This window comes from Dreissena polymorpha, chromosome 2 (assembly GCF_020536995.1).
Source record: "Dreissena polymorpha isolate Duluth1 chromosome 2, UMN_Dpol_1.0, whole genome shotgun sequence".
NCBI lineage: Eukaryota > Metazoa > Mollusca > Bivalvia > Myida > Dreissenidae > Dreissena > Dreissena polymorpha.
The window spans coordinates 45,124,453-45,146,729 of record NC_068356.1 but is presented as its reverse complement, the minus strand read 5'-3'; the positions used below and the strand labels follow the sequence as shown (position 1 = coordinate 45,146,729).

The following is a 22,277-nucleotide window of genomic DNA, read 5'->3' as shown; positions in this document are numbered from 1 at the left end:
TTTCTGTGAAAGGGGGTTTCATGAATGTGCGTAAAGTGTCATCCCAGATTAGCGTGTGCAATCCGCACAGGCTAATCAGGAACAACACTTTTCGCTTTTATGCTATTTTTCGTTTCAAGAAAGTCCTGAGTCATGTGTCGAGAAGATGTTCAAAAAATTCCTACTGACAACTGCAATGGTTATTCGGTGCAGCGATCGAGTAAATGAGTACTAATTTGAGGTTCATATAAATAACCAGTATACCGTTTACTAGCGACAGTAAGTAAACAAACAGATCACTAGCGCACGCATGACGGACGGACCGCATTGGCACAAATACTCTGGCTTTTGTCTTTCGGTTTATTGATAATATCAAACGATATTGCGAAATCTGGATGACTCCAAAACAACTTAACAGAAAAAGAGTATAAAAATTAAAGATATGACAACATTTTACATTTGACAACACTATAAATATCATTATAAAACCTCCACATTCACGTACAATACATATCGTCGTTGAAAATATTGAATATTTTACACTTTAAATCTAAATGTCAAAACAATATACTTTAATAAACAGATGATGGCAATATTTTAAGAACACAACAATCAAATTGTCATGAACACAATGCAGACCAAGACACAGTTAAGAACATATTTTTTTACTACTAAAAGTGATTAAATTTGTTCACATCTAGAATATCGAAAATAAGAACAAAGAATACATGGGCTACACATCTAAACATCGATATACAACCTTTCTAATAAAAATAAACCCTCTGCGAATGACTTTAAATATGGCATCATTATTATGCACCTCCTCCAATTCAAAAATCCGACATGGCAGTCTCACAGTGCACCTGTGGTTGTGATAGCAGTCTCACCACATCCTATAAATCGCCATTGTTTAACTTTTGTCAACAACGTGCTGATTCACATGTTATTTCCGCACCCCTGCGTTGTACATGCGCGCGCAAACAAGCCTATTGCATACTGATTACTAATTCGTACCCACTCTGATTTCCATACTACACTATATTCCTTTGAAAACTTAACATGTTTAAAACTACCAACAGACCATATCAAACTATGTACCTACACAGGCGTAGTTTTTCTTAAGTGGTCAATGTTTGTTGCTGAATACAAGCTGTCCTTAGGCGCGTACGTCTCGACCACCGTCGTCGAGAGAGTATTTCTAGATGTGTCGTTTTGGTTTTGGAACGAGTAATTGGAGAGCTCATGGGAAGCACATGTGGTTTCAGATATAGGTGTATAGGTATAATAACTCTCCGACCTACTCAACGAGGTATCTCGTGATCTTTCGCGAGATTGAGATCTGTCGCGTGAATGTGGTCTCGAGCGTTTGTGGCGCCAAATCTGATTGTTTGCGTTCGATTCAGATTTAAGCGCCTGTAAACGTTTCTTCTTTTGTGCATTTTTGTATCGCGTAATATATAGATAAACAGAGAAAACTCCAGACAATTCAGTTAAAGCAAATGATCCGACCGCCATCATAAAAGATGGTCCATAGTTATATAGAAATTGCACATCATCCAATGAGACTTTTGGCTTGTTGCCAACTTCCTCTGTGATACTGCCTATGTACAGGATAATGCCGACCAGAGTGCATAAACCTTAAATGAAAACGAGACATTTTGTTAGCATATTTCTTTCGAATATGAGTCCAGAAAACCGCAATAGAATACGCATTTTGTTGCAGATAAAATTACGTTAAAGCTTGCTATTAATATTGGCGAGCTTTAACAGAAACAAGTCGGCCCTGGTGACCATGAAGAGCTCACCTGATGTCAAGGTACCCCAAACGGTTGTATCCGGATCAAACAAATTTTTAGTTTTGAAATATAAATTTTAGGTACAACCCACGCTGTTCGATTGCAACCACCAATGATAGTTGTGTTGAAATATTTAACGTTTGATACGTTATGGGGTTGTAAACGGATTAAATGCGTCCATTTACTCGCCTTCATATTACAGATTTTATAAAATAATAAGACCATCCGGAGTTTTCTTGTCAGATGCTTGAACGATTGTCATAGTATTTGACCGAGATTCAAACATGGCATTAAAAGTGTCAACATAGTGAAAATTTTGACCAAGTTTTCTATAGATTTTGTCATAAATGTGGTATCTAGATCGGTTATATGAGTTTTTGAACATTTTACCTGGTGACCAAGTTGTTCAACACACTTGACCCAGATTCAAATTTGACCAAGATACTGTCAATATAAACATTTAGACACGTTTCATTAATGTTGAGTATTTTTTTAGCGTGGGAATAACGTTTTTTGTTAAGGTTTGACCTCGCGACCTAGATTTTAGACACACATGACTCAGATTCAAAATTGTCTTATAAATGTTCAAGTAAAACATTCTGGCGAAATTTCATCTAGTGTGAATCACGCATTTGGCCTGTATAGTGGCAAAAAGGTGTTCATAAAATTTGACCTGTTGAGTTAGTTTTTAGACGAGCGTAGGCGAAATTTATATTCGGTCTAGATATGAATTGTCATAAAAGGGATCCGCAGTTGTTCAAAGATTTTATCTGGTGACCTAGTTTTTGAACGCAAGGGCCCCAAAATCAACCATATCATATATATTTCAAGGTTAAAATTCTGACCAATATTAACCAAGACCAATGTTGCCTCTGGATGGGTAATGGGCTAAACCCTGACGACGCCATAATAGGGGGATCACATAAGTTCACTATCAGCACTACGGGCTCAGGAAAGCTAAAACCGAAATATTACTGTAACACTTACCTGCTAGCACAAAGAGTATTCCACTCACAAAAGTGAGATTCTTCTTGCCAGATTCGCAGTGGCCCACGAAGCATATAGTGGCGGCGATGAGGAGAATGACCAGGCTGGACAGTGGGAACCACGTGGACCGCCGCATGGTCACTGCAGGGCAAGGAGGACAGCCATTACAGACGTGAGTCACGTTCTGAGAAAACTGGTTTTAATGAATGCGTGAAGTGTCGTTCCATATTTGCCTGTGCGGGACGACGCTTTTCGCTTTATGTTTTTTTCCGTTTAAAGAAGTCTCTTCTTGGTGAAAATCCAGTGTAAGTGGAAACGGTCCTCATTGATTAGCCAGTGCGGACGCACAAGCTTATCAGAGACGACACTTTACGCACATTTATTAAGCCAAATTTTCTCAGAACGTGGCTTACATATACACAAGAAATAGTGTCGAATTGCTGTTGCTTATTTGTGCTCAATGGGTCATTGTCGACCTGAAATGGCCCACAAGTGGTGACTAGAAGCCGATTCATGTCACCCTGGGGTGACTTCATGCCGACGCTAGTCACCCCCGTGTGACTAGAATCGGCTTCATGTCACCCCAGGGTGACATGAATAGGCTTCTAGTCAGCCCCGGGTGACAAATATCGGGTTGAAGTCACCGAAGAGTTACATGAATCGGCTTCTAGTTACCCCAGGTTGACTTGTGGGCCATTTCAGGTCGACAATGACCCTATGAGTCTTATTTGTCAACAATTAATACAACTCTGATAAGTACATTCAAAACACGCCCGTGTTTTTCAAATGTTACTAATACAAATGATCAACAGTTGTTTATTGACCAGTAAATAACAACAATCTGATTCTTACATTATGTGATAACTATGTGTAATATAATTTGGAACATGTTGGTGCAACGCACACTGCACGTAGTACACACGGACGGTACCATACTGCGTTCAGGCTTGGGCTGCTTCTTGCGTTGTCAATGAGTAGAACATGTCAGTAAGTTATTAATGCCGCGTTTGTATTGTGTACACCTTATATCAATATCACTCGTCAAAGTATATGTGCTATGGTAAACAACAAATTTTTATATTAAACATAGTTTGTTCATAAAAACAAAGTTTTCATGAAAAAACACATAATCATAAACGTGAGGTTTAAGCGAGATTTAATGTCTATTTAGGATAGATGGTCAATATGTGTTGACAGTTCTCTTCCAACACGCGGTTTATTTTCATTCGTGTGTTTTATTGTTGAATATACGAACGTTGACAATTACGAGTGTATTACCATATTATTTTGTGGCATGTAGTTAATATTTGTTGACAAAAAATGAATTCATAAGAAAGTTAATGAAAGGAAAAATTGTCGGCGGAAGGTTTTTATTGACTATTAAATAATTTAAAAAGTAATTTGTATGGATAAATACATTCAATATTATTCATATTATCCGAATTGTGTTCACAAATACGTGTTTTGCGTTGCGATCACTAACCTTTCTTTTGTATGACAGGTGTTTATAATATTCACACAAATATATACCTTTAAGTAGCACAACAGTAGGACTGCAAGTTCATATTTTATACAGAAATTTTTCTTTTTCGTGTTTTGTAGTAGTCATATCTCTTGTTGCAGTAGTTGAAACAGCAGACGTAGCCAATTCATAAAACAAGGGCTGTTTGTAAAACATGCATGCCCCCCATATGGGCTCTCAGTTGTAGTGACAGCCATTTTGTAAATATGTTTTTTTGTCACTGTGACCTTGACCTTTGACCTTGTGACCTGAAAATCAATAGGGGTCATCTGCGAGTCATGATCAATGTACCTATGAAGTTTCATGATCCTAGCCATAAGCTTTCTTAAGTTATCATCGGGAAACCATTTTACTATTTCGGGTCACTGTGACCTTGACCTTTGACCTAGTGACCTGAAAATCAATAGGGGTAATCTGCGAGTCATGATCCATGTACCAATCAAGTTTCATAATCCTAGGCATAAGCGTTCTAGAGTTATCATCGGGAAACCATTTTACTATTTCGGGTCACCGTGACCTTGACCTTTGCCCTAGTGACCTAAAAATCAATAGGGGTCATCTGCTAGTCATGAACAATCTATCTATAAAGTTTCATGATCCTAGGCATAAGCGTTCTTGAGTTATCACCCGGAAACCATTTTACTATTTCGGGTCACCGTGACCTTGACCTTTGACCTAGTGACCTGAAAATCAATAGGGGTCATCTGCTAGTCATGATCAATCTACCTATAAAGTTTCATGATCCTAGGCATAAGCGTTCTTGAATTATCATCCGGAAACCATTTTACTATTTCGGGTCACAGTGACCTTGACCTTTGACCTAGTGACCTCAAAATCAATAGGGGTCATCTGCGAGTCGTGATCAATGTACCTATGAAGTTTCATGATCCTAGGCCTAAGCGTTCTTGAGTTATCATCCGGAAACCACATGGTGGACCGACCGACCGACAGACCGACAGACCGACATGTGCAAAGTAATATAACCCCTCTTCTTCGAAGAGGGGGCATAATAAGTAGAAGCAGACTTACACTTTATATGACACACAGAAACAATTAATGTTTCACGAACTTCCTTTTTGTTTACGCTTTATTTTCATATCAGTTTTATTGCACTTAATAAAATGTCATTTTACTTATAAAAACACTCACACAAACACAATATATTTTTGTGCGATGTTACTTACAAGACAACCTTAAAGCGTTTGCCCCAAACACTGGATCGAAGACAATACAGAATAAACGCTATCGCTAGCCAGCTACAACGGATTATGGGTTTGTGCAATATACCACCATTTTACTTGTGCATGATGTCTACTTTAAAATACCACTGATGCATTTATAACGGCTTGAACTATTAAATATGGGCATGGGTTCTATGTAAATCAAGCAAAGCTGTTCAGTATTACCATAATATCTTTTTCGACACATTGTTCCCAAAAGTAGTGTCGTATCGGTAATGCATTTAATTGATCGTCGTAACATATACATTTAAGTGTAAACTTCGATTGGCTATCACAAAGGTTCTAGTTCCAGTGTTGTTTTTTCTTTTCTCTTTTTTGAAGTTACCGTAGTATATAAACATGGTTAGAATGGTGTTGGATCATGTTCCTTTACGTCGTTCATGCATTCGATTGATCGTCCCAAAGCGGTGACAGAATTATTTCTGAGCCGTGCTCAGGGAAAATTGGGTTTAATGCAAGTGCGTAAAGTGTCGCCCCACATTATCATGTACAGTCCGCATAAGCTAAATAGGGACGAGACTTTAAGATAAAATGGTATTTTTCGTAATGCGAAAATCTAGTTTATTAGAAAAGTGCCGTCACTGACGGATTGAACAGGATACTATGGGACGACCCTTTACGCACATGAATTAAGCCTCTTTTTCCAAGAACGCGGCTAATTTATCTCTGTGTGTATGCTGACAAAACTTACGTAAAATGGCGTCCGTTTGTGGAATCCCGTCACGGTCATCGTTCACAGTGAAGTATTTGATGTATGTGCAGTTCAACTTGTTCGTGTCTGTCGCTGAAATTATACATCATGACACTCATTGAACTGTAGACACTCTGCAATCAAATAATAATAGCTTCTGATTTGAATTGTATACAAAAAAAGTTACATATTTTGTTCCATTTACTTCCAACAAACAACCGGCCGAACAATTTATGTTCTAAATGTGTGTTGACTCTAACTTTTCATTAGACTAACAAAATGATAATAAAAGACAGGTCGGCAGTCATGTAAATATCCATAAAGAAATGCATTTTGGTCGTGCTCTGTGAAAATAGGATTTAATGTGTCTGCGAAAAGTGTCGTCCCAGATTAGCTGTGCAGTCCGCAGGGACGACGCTTTTCGCCTTAACGGGATTTTTGCAAAGAAAAGTTTTTTTGTAAACGAAAAATACCATTAAGGCGGAAAGTGTCATCCTTGATAAGCCTCTGCGGACTACACAGGCTTATCTGGGACGACACTTAACGCGAATTCAGTAAACCCCCTTTTCAAAGAGCACGGCCCATTTATAAATAATTTTACAGACATAAATAAATAGTCAATGTCCATGAAAATATTGCCAGAACAAAGTATAAAACTATGTATTTCTTTACCAAATTGGAGGATTGTTCTGTAAAATACCATAACAGCACGTACAACTAAAAATACGAACACATTTTAGTTTGTAAATGTTAAATTATGCATAATGCGCATTATGTGCACGTCAATATTTCAATTCAAGGTTTTCCACGGTAAAACCACCTTATCTTAATTAATTTGCATTTCTCTGCGTTTTATTAAACAACAAATGTAAACAATGAATAACGATAAGACCTAGATTTTGTACATAAAACAGTGAACTATCATGAAATAGATATTTATCTCACAATTAATTATTTATCAATAATCACCTCGTCGATAAATAAAACCAAAGACGTCGCGAAAGAATGCATGACAGGAATGCGATTTCCAACAATTTACCATTGATTTATTTCATAAACATCATACTAGTTGAACAATGAGTGCATTTGAGAACTTCTATGCTATACAATGCGAATGATAATAAGTTGTGGAATCCTGGTGAACGTGGTCCTCTGTTTAATGGTACAGTGGGGAAAATAACTGATACGTCCCGGGAAATACATATGAATTTTTTCATCATTTTATGATGATTAACGTTAAACGGAAACTTCAATAAAACCATAAAGGGCCCGAGTTTAAAAGATGGCATGTTTTGATGGTTGATACGTTGCAGCAACACAAATTGCGAATTTATTAGACGATCCATAAAAGTGTCAGTACGATAAAATACGCATATAGAGTCGCGTCATGCGGAAATGGCTCTTATGCAACTGAGGACGGAAATAGTTCAGCCCAGCCTGCGCAATCGTACAGGACAGCCTTATCAGGAATGACGAGTTCTGTCAAGTCTGGATTTTCGTTTTAAAGGGGCACATTTTGAAAGAAAAATCAATAAAAAGCGAAATGTGACGTCCTAGATTAACCCGATACTTTACGCACATGCACGTATCCGCTGCTTTTTTTCATTTGAGTCTCGCTCTGTGAAAAGTGTGTTTAATGCATGTGCCGTACCAGATAAGCCTGTGTAGTCCGCACAAGCTAATCAATAACGACACTTTTCTCTTCTTTTACACTTTTCGTTTAAAGAACGTCTCTTCTAAGCAGCAATAATCTAGTTTAGGCGGAGAGTGTCGTCATTGATTAGCCTGTGAAGACTGCACAGGCTGATCTGGAACGACACTTTACGCACATGCACTAAACTACCATTTAGTGAAAAATGTGTTCAAGGTCCGCCCGTTTCATCTGGGCACCATTGACACTCTCTAAATTTCCAAAGTCTGACTTTATCTTAAACCGTTGCTATTATTGTTAAAATAAAGTACTGTGTACATTTGTTACTGTTAACTATTGTTTATGTCACGATTTAAATTAAACATTCGAAATAATATCGCATGTGAACTATCGGAACATCAAGATTATTGCAACATGTCCATTATGATATTGCAGTAACAGTTTATCCATTAAAATAATAACTCGTAATTATCACTTGATATGTTTTCAGATGCGTTGGAATGTTAGCTCATAATCGTCTATTAACGTCTGGATATCATGAAAACACCCCGCGGAATAATTGATAGTTCTCAGCTTGCAGTCAGCGTTCGCTCAAATCAATCAAGACCTAGCGCTGTAAACACTGAATCACACTCTTCTTATGACATTATTGTCTCACTAACATTGTTAACATTTATTCCGTAAACAATCGTTTGTTCACTATCAGAGCAGATTCATTTATTTTAAATGAAAATATTCTAAATACACTTCGACTTTTGAATTATTGGACTTAATACTTAATTATGAATGTATGAATTTAATGCGGAATATTAATTTTTTATTGTTTATTGAAATAACTGACAGTTCTTGGTGTTGCTGTATTGCAATTATTAAATTTTGGACATTTTTAGCCAAAACTATGCCCGGTTAGCAATTAAGCAGTGAATAAAAACGTATCTTGAGGCAACCTTTAGTTTATTCAAATGTATGGCTTCTTTTTCAAAGACAAATTCAATAAACAAAAGTATTAAAAACAAAAATATAAATACAGTGAAGCTATACAAAATAGTACCCACAATGTCCAGCGCTGTTTTAATGTTTACCTATTTTAAAAACGTTAACAGTCAAACTGTACCATCATAATTGGTCAAGCCATCTACATAGTTTATCTTACATTTTGGAGGCATGTCAAGTTTGTATAGATCTCACTTAAATAAGCATGTTCAAGTCTTTTCACAATTCACTGAACTTCCCATAACAGATAATACTTCGGCAGGACGATTCCGAAATAGACCGATTTTTAGACTTTAAAGGGTTTCGTGTAGCGTAATATTTTCTCTGTCCCGAGGAAGGATGAAAACTCTCACGTGATAGATGTTTACTGTGCAGATCTCTACAACTGAAAATAACCCAACATCGTCATTTAATATTAAAAAAGCTCACTCTTAAAAGTAAACAAATCACTACTACTACTACCACTACTACTACTACTACTACTACTACTACTACTACTACTACTACTACTACTACTACTACTACTACTACTACTACTACTACTACTTCTACTACTACTACTACTACTACTGCTACTACTACTACTACTACTACTACTACTATTACTACAACTACTACTACTACTACTACTACTACTACTACTACTACTACTACTACTGCTGCTACTACTACTACTACTACTACTACTACTACTACTACTACTACTACTACTACTACTACTAGTACTACTACTACTACTACTACTACTACTACTACTACTACTACTACTTCTACTACTACTACTACTACTACTACTACTACTACTACTACTACTACTACTATTTCTACTACTACTACTACTACTACTACTTCTATTACTACTGCTACTACTACTACTTCTACTACTACTTCTAATACTTCTGCTACTACTACTACTACTACTACTACTAATAATAATAATACTACTACTACTATTATTATTATTACTACTATTACCACTACTACTACCACCGCTACTACTACTTCTTCTACTATTACTACTACTTCTTCTACTTTAACTACTACTACTACTACTACTACTACTACTACTACTACTACTACTACTACTACTACTACTACTACTACTACTACTACTACTATTACTACTACTACTACTACTACTACTACTACTACTACTACTACTACTACTACTACTACTACTACTACTACTACTTCTTTTACTACTACTACTACTTCTACTACTACTTCTATTACTACTACTACTACTACTACTACTTCTATTACTACTGCTACTAATACTGCTGCTGCTACTACTTATAATACTTATTAAAGCCATTTTTTAAATATCAAAATCTGTGAACATGTTCTTTTGATATAATGTATGAACAGAACAGAACAGAACAGAACTTTTTTTTTCACCCAAGTATATAACATACAATATGGGCAATATAACAAAGTGCAATATTAAATACATTATTGAGACTTTCGATAATTTTTACAACAACAACACATATTATACAGTGAGAGTGGGGGTATGAACGGTAGAGTGAATAAATATATATGAAGATATTGACTTTATAGAATGAAGCAACACCAATACTCATACATAGTGGTTATTGCCTGCGAATGATATAGCTGTAGATAAATAATTATGTAGCCCGATATGTCGATGATTCTAGTACTCTTTAACCTAATTGTGCGGTGAAATCTTGTGCACACGGCGTTTTCTTTAACACCCGCTGATTCGGGGAGCATTTGCTAAATGTTAAATTCTTAATTTAAAGTTGCAAGTTTAGTGAGATTAAAGCAATATTGCTGCATGCTGTTGATATATTCAGTTTCTTTTGTTGGAATGGTTTAGGTCATTTGACGTGATTCTTTCGCTCGACTGCACACGAGGGCGATTTACAATGGGATTTCGGTCATTTGACGTGATTTTTTCGCTCGACTTCACACGAGGGCGATTTACAAGGGGATTTGCCAATGGCATAAATCATGCTAAATGATGGGCGATTGGATAATGTTGGGGCTACCCGAGATGTCAGCTGTGTCTATCGAGGAAACAATAGGTAAAACCGTTAGGAATAAGCAAATTGAAATATTGATTGTGTGTACATTATGTAGGAAGAATGAGCTAAGCCTAGGGGTCATTAAGAAGTGATTTTTAACCACTTAATAATAATGGTTACATTAGACAGCTAGTTAAAATATGAATTTTTAGCCAGCTTACCAATATCTGTAGAAGTAGTGATTTAAAAAGTCAGGGCTAGGAGTAGCGAATAGATTAATGTACAGATTTGTTACGTATTTAGAATTAAGTTGCAGGCTTTTTAATCGAATAACTCGTGTAGACAAATAAAAATTGCTTGTTGATGTTTCCGGTACCTTTTCTTCTAAGGCCAGGATAACCTGTGGTGTACTCCAAGGCTCAATCCTTGGACCCCGTCTTTTTCTAATTTACGTGAATGATATGTCAGCTGTGGTTAAAAATAAATTGTTATTATATGCTGATGATTCTGGAATCCTTGTTTCTGGTAAAAGTGTACTTGATGTTGAAAAGGCACTAACAGATGATATGAACTTGGTTAGCCAATGGTATATCGACAATAAGTTGTCATTGCACTTAGGTAAAACTGAGTCAATTGTGTTTGGGTCCAAGCAAAAACTTAGGTCACAATCTAGCATTGATACATCTTGTAATGGTACACCCATTGCTTCTACATCATCCGTTAAGTATCTTGGAAGTACCCTTGACCAAAACCTTTCTTTCTGCTCAATGGCTGAGTCTCTTTTGAAAAAGGCCAATTCTAGGTTAAAATTCCTTTATCGTAAGAAAGATTTCCTTACTTTGCATACGAAGAAACTTCTTGTAATGTCACTGATTCAGTGTCATTATGAGTGTGCTTGTTCTGTTTGGTATAATAGTATAACTCAGACTTTAAGAAATAAGTTACAAACCTGTCAAAATAAGTTAATTAGGTTTGTTCTTGACCTTGATTCTAGAGCTCATATTGACCAATCTCACATCAAGTCCCTCAACTGGTTACCTGTTCACATGAGAGTAAATCAAATAATGTTATGTCATGTCTTCAAAATAAGAAATGGCCTGTCTCCAGATTACATGAGTGAACACTTTGTTTCCCAAGATTCTATGCATAATTACAGCACTAGGCTTAGTAAAAAGGGTGGGTATTCTTTACCCAAGGTCAAATGTCATGGTTCCAAATCTTCTTCTTTTAATAGCATTAAACTGTGGAACTCTTTACCTGAGTCACTCACAGAGGTCAACAGGTTAGAAGGCTTTAAAGGTTGCCATTAACAGTCATTTAATGAATAATATTTAAATTTTTATATATGTGTATCTTTTCACTTTTTAATAAGCAGATATTAACTTCGGCTTAGGTTTTTATTTTTAATAATTATTAGTTCATACTTCATAACATACATTTTAGCAATATATTTAATTTATATAATTCATGATACCTCATATCATTAAATTACAACTGTCAAAATATCTATGTGTTGCAATAATTGATAACATTATCAATTGATCTTAGTTTCCAGCTCCTGTGATATTTTCTGAGCACTACTGTGATAATTAGTTTGATCTCTTTTGAACGGTGATATATATTTTTTATTTCATTAAATAATTATTTTACTATGAACATAGTTATGTTTAAGGTAAACATAGTTATGTTTAAGGTCTGCCTCTTTTTGTCATGCCACCAATAATAAGGACCACAATGGAAATAAGGGCTTGCTCTTTTTTGTGTTATCCCTGGTTTGGTGAGCATGTCATAGTTTATTGTCCTGTATTTGCGCGATGATTATCTGAGATATTAACTCTATGATTCTATATTCTCAAATCTTTTCTATAAAGAAGGAATGTAGTTGACAATTTTTAATAGTTTTATTTGATCGTTCGTCAAAAAGTTGTAATTCTGTTACTCTTGTATCTTCAATGCAATTGAGTAATTAAATAGTAATTAAATTGAATGCGTTTTAATTCCCTTTTATTATTGTTTAATTTGAGTTACAATGCTTTGACGTTAAATTTTATTTACACTTAAATGTATTATGAATATTGCTGGGCCAAGTGTGAGGTTGAGCGCTCTATAACCAGGTTTAAACCCCCAATGCTTTGCATTGACCGTTCCAAGGCGGTGACCCCAGCTTTATTCATATTTTGTGTTTATGTTGGTTTGTATTGTGCTGTATCGTGCTGTTTTGTACTGTTTGCCTTAAATAAAGGACCAACTAATTGTTTTTAATTAAAAATTCAATACTGCTCCAGCAGCTGGAGTTTCACTTCTTTATATATGATATAGTTTTTTATAATTGCTTATTATTTTATTCTATGTTATGTTGTGAACTGTGTATATGCTTCCTATGCCGAAATAAATCTATCTATCAATCTATAAATGGCATGGGAAAATTGTAGGGTACAGTCATGATATATTATTAAGTATAAAAAACAACAACAAAAAAACAAAACAGTACCACACTAATACAATCATACGTTAGCGGATGAAATGATAATATAACACATTTATTTACATTTCACACACTGATAAACATGTTAAGTATTCACAGGTAAGTTAAGGTAGAATAGATTATACAATTTGTATCTATGTTGGTAGAACAATTTAATGATGAGCATAAATCATTACTCTTAAATCAAATATACAAATAATTTCCCAAATTTGACACATGTTGTGTCAGATCACCTATGCGAAACATGAAATATAGGTGATCTTTGGAAATAGAGTACAAAGGTGCTAAGAAAAATAATTTCTTAGGATTAGTAGCTATATAATTATTATCATTAAATGGAAACTATGCTTATACATGTAAGAACGTAAATATTAACTTTTCTGGTTGTTAATTTAAACCTTTTGTTCCCCCTGTAACGACCACCTAAGCCGAAACGAAAACAGATTATAGATGGTCTATGGGGAATTAGCTAGATAGAGAGTGTGTAAATGCACCACAATTTATCTGTATAAAATACTAGACATGACAATATACAGAAAGTAAATTTACATGTATAATGAAAATACAACAACATTAATTATGGCTAGTGGTAGAAGATATATTCTAGGGCTTCATGAGCGATAAACATTGCATAAGTGTATTTAGACAAAAATGAGACGTGATAAATAATAAATGGGGTAATTACACAGATTTGAAACTGAATTTCATTTCCAATTATATAATTAGGCAATTAACGTTCACTTGCGATAAATTAATGCACTACGTTAGAATATATGGTATGATTTTGGAAGATGGTATGATATGTGTGTTGTTAAATGTTATCTTATTATCTCGTAATCATTTCGGAACTGCCAACACTCGGCAACATAGCCTGACGGAGACGATGTTTGTCTTCAATATCCAAATAACACGGAAAAGTCATTAAGCCAGTTTATAGGAAAGATCCACATCCATTAACAGACCATTTCTAACCACCAACACACTTCAAGAACTTCAATGGAGAAATCGTCAATGGCATAATCTATCTTGATTGTAGAAAAATGGCCCCATTTGCTAATTAATTTATTTTATTAATTTATTTATTTATTTGCTCATTAATTTATTGCCTAAATAACAAAAGTTGGAACTTGTGGCATTAATATATCCTTGATGTTATTGTCTATGCTGTTTGTTTAAAAGCATAAATTAAATACTTTGATTTGCCATGTTGCATTAGCACAGATGGGTGGTTTTAAGGCGCTGCGTGCAAGCTGATATTCTGGCATATCCACCATGTGTTGAGCACGATGTTTTGCCTGTGTTTAATGTTATTTGATCAATATCTTATGCGATTATTGAATTTTAAATATATGGAGTTCCGGCGCCGCATAAATGCGAAACACTTGCTTAGTTATTGCACTATGTGGTTAATGGTGAATAACATATTTAATAATGAAATCATACTAAGTCTATTAGCAAGTTAACCAAAATTAACTAAGAAACACTCAGGAACTTAATAATCTTTATAAAAGACATGTTTTAATGTTAAAGATTATATTACTAACCATGTACCAATACAAACAACCAACGCATAACAACCAGAACTATTATACAATAATGCAAATGTGCTTACAATCGGATCGATGGCCTTGGCCTGCCTAACGGAATAGTAAGGTGTCTGGCTCTATAAAACAGATATATAATTATGCGAATAGGTTCAGCTTACCAACTACATAATGGTTTAAATTTGGTATTTTACTTTCTTTTTAAATGTTAGACATTGAGTTGCATCAAACAGTAATTTAATGAACTGACAACGGGATGTCACAAACATCCGTTTAAATAACTTGTGAATGGATAGTATAGTATGTTTCTATTAGTTAAATTCAACTGTGTGTATTTATCTTCTGTTTCAACAAATTATTTCCATAGTATACACAGGTTTACTTATGCCTTTAGTTGTTTAAGTCGAATTTGCTTATGTTTGTACTACTATTCATTTCTTTGTTGTTAATACAATTGTTAACACTGCTACTTTACTTTTTGTTGTGTGTGTTAATTGAATAAAAGTGCGCTACTATTGACTTTCAGCTTTAGTAGTTGAGCAACCGAATATTTATGTCTTATTATATTAAGGGAAATTTATCTTCCACTTAGACCTACTTTTTCAGTGTGTTCTTGTTAAATTTTATGTTTTTATGTTCATGTTACATTTTGCTGCAGAGCATGGTTTTGTGTACATGTTTTTGTGTACAGACATTATGGTCTGTGTTCTTTTTTTCTTGTTCCTTTTTTTAAATTCATGTGTACAAGATGTATGCTTTTTAATACGACGTTAAAGTGTTTGTTTATGTTTTGTCCTTCGTATATGCCAATTATCATTTACCATATTCTATTTTATGGAGCATCATTCATATTTTACTTTCAAACACCGATAGTTATTTGTGTTACCCTTAAGGACGTATGCGGCAGTTAAGTTTCACGCAAATTTTTTTTTAATGAAACACTGGTTGCGAAATAAGCGCAAAATATTTCGGATAATCGGATAAAAAAGAATGTAAACAATGTTAGAACGAAAGAACAACAAAGCATGCTTTAAATGAACGCAATGTAAAAAAATGGACAGTTTTTGTCCATGAAAATTCAATACCTTTGATATGCGGCCGTCCAACAGATAAAGCGTCGTATCGACGCGAAACAATATTTTGGGAAACTGCGAGGATTGCTTATATAGCTAAACAATACATCTGATATAAACATGAGCGTGGATGGTCGAGTGGTCTAGGCGGGAGGCTTTTTTCTCCAGGAATTCAGGGGTCAGTGGTTCGAGCACTGTTGAGGGTTACTTTTTTTCCTTTTATAAAATTGTATTCTTGTTTTTTTTTACTGGAGATTTTTAGTTCAAATGTTTAAATTTACCAATATAAAGCATTTTAAGTATTTAATGACAAGCTTCACTACATGCCTAAATGTGTTGGACGGCCTCTTCAATATATTGTATACATCTTGTTTTCAGTTATTTACTGTATTATTATTATTTTATTCATATTGCTACACATAATTTGTGTTTTCATTTACATTTAAAGTTACATTTTCACTGGCATACAACGATACATGTACTAGTATGTGTTTTGACCTGCACCATGTACATGGTTTTCACTGTGTTTTTAAATTGTATTTTAATACGTGAAGTTAAACTGCATTTGTGAACAAACGACCCTGGTTACCTATTGTTTTCTTTTAATATTTGTATTAAGTCATAACTCATTAAACATTTAGGTAAATTTGGAAAAAATCTAGGTGGAGGAAGTCATGTTAAAATTAAAATGACTTTGATGCATTTTATTTATTTTCAAATGTGAAATTCTGTTATTTTTGTTTATGTTTAAAAATTGATAAAAACATGTACCAATCGATTTATGTTAAAAAATAATAATTTGCAGTCAAATTAAAGCAGTAGAAAATATTTTGTGAGAAAAAGAGGTTGTTTTCAACACTTTTCTCATTAATTTACTCTAGTTTTTATGATATTACCTTATTGGGGAATTGTTATTGTGCTGAAATATGCTTGTTGTTCATTTGCGAATAAAGAATGTAACGCAGTACAAAAACTCATTTAAGATATAATTTTGGGCACAAACTCCCTCCTTTTTAAAATGGGCTTGTCGGATAGTAATACATGTAGTTTTTGAAAAAGGTCAGACGAATCAATTACCCATTTATTCTGGGAGTGTAACGCAGTACAAAAACACATTAAAGATATATCTGATATGTTAAATAATGCAAACATACAAATGGTAATAAACTGCAAACTGTTACTTCTCGGCGATACAAATGAACCATATAATGACAAATACTTTATTATTTTAATGGGAGTAAAAAAGTACATTTTTGAATGCAAAAGTAAAGAAGTTATCCCAAATTTTCAAGGATTTAAAGCTAACCTAAGATTTGCTTCAAATGTTTATGCAAACACAACAGGTGAATCAAATAAATGAGTTTTTTGGACAGTTATATGACTTATATGTAATTCATAATTTCATTTATACAAAAATAACGGTTGTCTACCTTGCAACTCTCATTATATATTTAATTGATAATTGCATTAAACAACTGCTTATTACCGTGTAACCAACTTACGCAACTTGCACATTGTGTTGACTTGTTTAAGTTTGTTTTCGTATTTTGCATATTGGAATTTTAAATTATAATTTATTGTGTTGAAATAAAGAACTCTTTGTTTAAAGCACATCTATGATTTTTGTTTATAATGTCAATTATAACATGACCTACGCTCCAGCAGTGAAATAACGTAATGCTCAATTTTGTTTATTACACGGATGTTATTACACTAGTTATATAACTGTGAAATGACGACATTTTTGTGACGAAATGACGTCATTATTCCAGCGAATTTCTTCAGTTAAACTCTTATACAATGTGAATACAAATGTGAAAAGAGCATAAAATAAAGGGAACATTTGTTTGTCATGTTGTAAATGGAATCTTAGATTCGTGGTCATTTTGTATTGAATTAATTAAACCCCTCATCTAAATAAAGATAAAAACTCGGCAAGCCTCGTTTTTATCTTTATTTAGATGACTCGTTTAATAAATTCAATGCAAAACGACCACTCATGCAAGATCTTATATTTACAAATGCAACTAGCAAATGTTACATAGTACGGTTTTGTGTTATTTGAACACTGTAAACATAGTTAAAGTGAAGTTGTTAATCTGGAAACCGTTTTTGTTAAGAATCACTTGTGTTATACATAAATAAGTGTTAAAAAGTATTTAAGTAAAGTAAAATGTGCTAAAAAGGAAAAATGAATTATATAGATATTAAGTTTGTGTATTAATTTTGATAGTCATTACATATTTAAAACATAGGACATATAGTTAAATTAGTATATCCATGTACATGTCTTTGTAAATGGATTGTATCATATGGCACGACATGAATACAACTTTGAAACAGGAAAAACAATTAATTTGTGAATGGACAATTTTACTGGCCTGTAACTAACACTTTTCCCGACCAATTCATATGTGTATAAATTATATAATTAAAACAATAGAAACCAGTGTTTGCATGCGAGTTACGGTTTTTGTGGCAATTACAACCATGCAACAAGAATTGCAGTTCATAGTACAAGTTTGTATTCACATGTCGTACTAAGCGCGGTGCATTTACGCTTTTTGTCGAAAAACGTGTGTGCACCGATATAAGTTTTTACATTGCGTTCTAAAATAATACATTCAAACTTAAGGGAAATGTTTATTTATGAATTTATTTATTTGGGATGGGGTCGGGTGGATCGGTGTGGGTCGGCTAATTATGTATTCCTATTCTAAAAACATAAGTTGCTGCGACTTCCTATTTGATGTTTGCCTATTACTACGTCTTTAAATGAGCTACATATTGGAAACTTATTGCGGAACGACAAATGTGTGACTAATGCATATTATGTTAAATTACGCAATTGTATTTGCACAGATTCAATAATACACTCATCAGACGGGTATCTGGTATACCAGTATGTTCTGAAGGGAAATTGTTGATAAGCATGAAGTTTGTAAAAAACATTGTGTTGCCAAATTGTTTACATTAATAAAACTCTGTTGAAAGAGCCTTAATTTTACAAGGCTCTTGTTTATACTGCACCAAATTGATTTCATGAATAGATGTTTGTCATTAAAAAAGCTGTTAGAATAAGCTTTGATATACTAGCAGTTTAGTTTAGTTTTTGGTTTTATAGAGAAAGGATATACATGGAAATAATTTTGATAGAAACCATAGAAACAATAGAAAATAGTTGTTTAATGCTTTATATCAAAAGAACAGTATTGTGTGAAATATTCAAATAACTATACATTGTGAATAAAACTATTATATAGTGAAATGTGAATTAGTGTGTGTGTGTCTTATTTTCCTGAGGTGGATTTAATAGAGCATATAGAACACAGAATTCAATTTAAGAACTAAAATATTGATCAACTTTTGATTACTTTACATATTGAATGAAGGTGTAAAGACATTAGTGTCGCTTCTTAAAACTGAAGTGTCAATTCAAACAAGCGACTCATCCGTCATGGATCAGACAAGACCCAAGCGTTCTAGGCAGTCAGTGGATGTAATTATTTGTCAATACAATTGCATGTCTTGTAGGATGATAGTTAAAGAATTATACACGTGATAAATGTAAATGTTCAAAAACGTTGTTTAAGCAAAATATTTAAGAAGGAGGTGGAATTTAGTTCTAAATTAATGTTACGCAATGGATGCAGCTAAAAAGGAAAGTGAAGCTATGATCTTTTTTTTAAAGCGGATGAGCCTCGCATGACATTTGGCCGAATAACATAGATATTAATAGATACTTGCTATAAAACTATGAAAATATTTTATTAAAGCTGTGTTTGATATTCATTTGACCGATTATTGTGACCATGTTGCGTGTATTTACGAAATCACATCCAATTGCGTTGTCTACTTTGCTAATACCTTAGCTTCAACAATGTATGTCCTTCAAGCATGCTACTCTTATATTGCTACAAAATTGTTTTCGGATAGCGAAAAATTCGTAGCGATCAAGAAAATACAATTGGAATAGAAAATCGTAATTGAGAATATTCTAAACAGCAGAATAAATAGGAACGATAAGCCAAAGCTATTGACGCTTTATATATTGTTCTATGTCGAAGACAACAACATTTGTTGTTGATCGTACATATTTATGTTTACATAAAGACAAACGTAAATCAGAAACCGATTTGGAATTACAAAATACATGACTGTGCATGGGCCAAAAATATAGACGAAACAATGTATTACAAATAAAAGCATATATGGTACAACTCGTATTTTTATCTGATTAATTCTAGGCTAATTGTGAGATCAACTTATGATCAGAGATAAAGATCAAACCTAGAGGTCAAAGGTCCTTAAACACGATGTACCGCTTGTAACTATGTCATTCATCATGTATTTAACTTACAACTAATTACCACTGTGAAGGGACCGAGTATCAGATGTGTCACCCTTCATCAAGGGTCAAGGCCAAAAGTCGAACCTGATCATTAAACAACTTGTTGTAGGCATAGTATAGTTTTGAGATAAAAGTGGATAGTGGACGCATCCGTGTCTAATTGTCACATTTCTTTTTTTATATAAAAGTTTAAAATGTTTTTAATTTTCGTTTTATTTTAGGTGTGGCTTTTAGTCGTTGTTTAACTTAAAATCCGTGAGGGGTATCCTACTGGCAACTTAGTCATTATTACAAATACTTTATTTATCTGTTATTACGTCATGTCCATGGCAGAAACCTCAAGAGATTCGACTGATTCGGCAAACAAAATAATCACATGGTTTTATGAAAATAAGTGTAATGTATTTCGCAGGCCAAATAAAAAAAATAACCTCAAATAACAGAAGAGAAAACAGTTTTGACCATTGTTAACATTTGTAATTTCCATTGAAATGTTGAGATAACTTGTTGTCACTAGATCCAATCAAATAAATATAATTTGTGCATGTGTTAAAATACTCATACTGACGAATAGAAAACATAGCGTTTTTTTCTTTCACAGGTATCAAGTGACCAAGCGAACAACTACTTGACAAATATGTTTTGTGTTGTGTAGCAGTACATGTTGTTCATTGTAAGAAAATCCGTACGTTTGTGAAGACCTGTTCATATAAACCGTATTTTGTCATGAAAGTAAACGTGTCTGTTTTGTGCTTAAAATAACGTGGTTGTAATTCATATTATTAACCTCGTATTTGTGTTGTTCGCTTCAGAACCCTTCTCTAATATAGAAACATTCACTTTCTCGAATTATATGAAAACATTAAAACACTGCAATGTGTTAATAAACCAATGGATGTGGTATTTATTTTCAAGGTTAAATCCCATCAAATCATTTCGAAAGTAGTGCCTATTATTAAAGAGTTCAATTTCTCTTCTGGTTTGAAAACCATTAAGCGATTGCACCATTGTTAAATTGTCATTTTCGGTATCTTGTGTGTGTCTGCAAAGGTGTGGTGCATTTCATGAGGAACTAGTTAAAAGATGAACGTTCGAGGTACGTTTATTGAAGTACTATGCTTTTGTTAATATCTCACTGCCAAAACTCGGTTTTCCAAGGGTGGTTGCGTTTTTGCGAAATGTGTCCTCTTTTAAGTTGCGAGAAGGTAACTTTGTATTGCATTATTGGAATTGAAAGATTGCATCTTTAAATTGATACCAAGCTTACTAACATTTGATGTTCAAGAAAGGAAATAAATATGCTTTGAAAGTTTGCAGTTTATTAAAAGGACCCTTATGGCATCGAAATCAGTTTAATCTTACCTAAACGCAGATTATTTAATTTTGCAGCATGATTGGGTCAGTTCTCGGTAGGTATGTCTGTCTAGTAAATTTGCAATTTGGGTCCAGAATGAGGCCATCGATACATGATGATAGCGCAATTTAGTTTTCAAAGTACATGAAAGATATAATAACCGTAAAGTACAAACTACTAAAATAGTATATATGCCATGTTAACAGGAACATAGTATATTTACATGTGCAACATCGTGTTTCGTTCAATTCACATGTCTACATGTAAGTTAAGTGATGATTTTTTTTTCATACAAACATGGACGGTGTTCATATTTTTTAAGCAGATATAAGCGCCATAAAGAGACAGTGACTAATATTCTTCGTAGTAGTGACTACATACAATTGAATTATATTTGCAAAAAAGAGTGTGTGTTTTCTATTTTATTAATTGTGTCGCTAAATTTTACTTAGTAAACACAAACAATTGTAAATACGATGCAGATGACCCTTCAATCTATTAAATATAGTTGTCATATCATACCATATTTTATTAATCGAGTTCAGGAATTTTGTTAGTAAGCGAGCCTTTGGCGAGCTTACTTACGAATTTCTTGGACGAGTTTTATAAAAAATATGGTATG

At 33.9% G+C, this 22,277-nt stretch overlaps 1 protein-coding gene across 1 annotated transcript in view; it reads right to left on the bottom strand.

The window, feature by feature from the left end:
* Positions 1-719: 719 nt before the first annotated feature.
* Positions 720-22,277, bottom strand: part of LOC127866882 (voltage-dependent calcium channel gamma-5 subunit-like) — a 105,386-nt gene continuing 83,828 nt past the window's right edge. Inside the window, exons 2-5 of the mRNA XM_052407717.1 lie at positions 14,946-14,960; positions 6,217-6,303; positions 2,763-2,903; positions 720-1,616 (exon numbers count right to left, since the gene is read on the bottom strand). Of these exons, the coding sequence (XP_052263677.1) occupies positions 1,078-1,616; positions 2,763-2,903; positions 6,217-6,303; positions 14,946-14,960 (782 nt within the window). The 3' untranslated portion in view covers positions 720-1,077. The remainder of the gene's footprint in view (positions 1,617-2,762; positions 2,904-6,216; positions 6,304-14,945; positions 14,961-22,277) is intronic.